The following is a 1,348-nucleotide window of genomic DNA, read 5'->3' as shown; positions in this document are numbered from 1 at the left end:
GGCAAGGGCACCACCACGCCAGCGCTCACCTGTCATTTGAGCTCTCACCATCGAAGTGATTGGTGGTCGAAAAGTGGTGCGGTGTAAATTAGTGTGTTTGCTGTGTTTGTGAGGCTGTTTGAGAAAAATTCAACGAATTCTCAGTTTTTCAACAAAAAACATCTTTTGTACAAGTTCAATCCGTGATCGTCAGTAGTTTGTAGCAGTAACTTTTCAAATTGTGATATAGTCCCTTTCTTTTTGAATGACCAACTAAAGTGTTTAGAATCAGAAAGTAGAATCATCATCATGGCCACCACCGAGCAAAAGAGTTCTTCAGCTGCAGCGACGACGACTTCATCATCAAAACAGCCGGAAAACAATGTCAAGGACAGCTACCTAGGCCGCTTCAAGCTGGCCACCAGCGAAAACTTTGACGGCTTCCTCAGAGAGATTGGTNTGGTAAGCGATTTTCGAAGTAATTTTAAACCGATGACCTTGAACCATTTTTTTTCATTCTTCTTTCACTCCAGGCATCGGCATGATCAAGCGGAAGCTCGCCAACGCCAGCTACCCGGTGTTGGACATTACCCGAGATGAGAACAACAACATCACCATCACCACTAGCGCTCCATTCACCCGCGCCACTACCACCTTCAAGTTGAATGAGGAGTTCGACGAGCAACGGCTGGACGGGAAGGTGGTGAAGAGCACGGTGGAGCAGCAGGGCAATAAGTTCATTCAGACGCAGACCGATGGCAGCCTGGTGATCAAGTACATTCGCGAGTTTGCCGGCGATGAGATTCGGGTGGTGAGTGGGATTGGGAATTTTCCGTTGTGTTTTGCTGAGGTTTTAAGTTAGACTTTGTTTTGTTTTGCTTCTGTTTCGATTTTGATGTTTTCTCCTTATTAGACCTCCATCGCCAACGACGTTTCCTGCTTTCGGGTCTACAAGCGAATGGCTTAGAAAGACGGCAAAATGTAGAGAATCGAAGATTTTTAAATAAGCTACAGAACTGCTGTTTCTATGACTATGACTTTTCTTTATCAGGCAGTTTTTGTTGTTGTGGATTATCAAAGACAGATAACAATCAACAATAAATAAGGTCTGTGTGTGTTTCGGGCACAGGTCGGCACATTTTCAACATTTTCAGTTACTTTCGTTCTGAAAAACTCCAAGCTTTTTTTGTTTATTTGCCAACTTTTGAAATAATAAATCAATTAGTAAAACTCATCTTTTTCATCGCTGTCATTCACTATCAATTTTTACTTTTTGCATCAGTCTCCGCCGACGCCAATCAAACAAACACACCAGAGTTCGACTAAACTGGATTCAACCTTTAGTGAGGAGGAGGAGGAGGAGGAGGAG

At 43.4% G+C, this 1,348-nt stretch overlaps 1 protein-coding gene across 1 annotated transcript; it reads left to right on the top strand.

Moving 5' to 3' along the window:
* Positions 1-288: 288 nt before the first annotated feature.
* Positions 289-790, top strand: LOC108357035 (fatty acid-binding protein-like; the record flags this gene model as incomplete). The annotated part of the gene is made up of 2 exons (XM_017608132.1): positions 289-457; positions 513-790. Coding segments are annotated over exons 1-2 (447 nt in total), but the record flags the coding sequence as incomplete, so codon positions are not given.
* Positions 791-1,348: the final 558 nt, after the last annotated feature.

The sequence above is a fragment of the Rhagoletis zephyria genome, unplaced genomic scaffold (genome assembly GCF_001687245.7).
Source record: "Rhagoletis zephyria isolate East Lansing unplaced genomic scaffold, Rhagoletis_zephyria_1.1 Rzeph_scaffold_69315, whole genome shotgun sequence".
Lineage (NCBI taxonomy): Eukaryota > Metazoa > Arthropoda > Insecta > Diptera > Tephritidae > Rhagoletis > Rhagoletis zephyria.
This window is presented reverse-complemented; position numbering and strand designations above follow the sequence as displayed.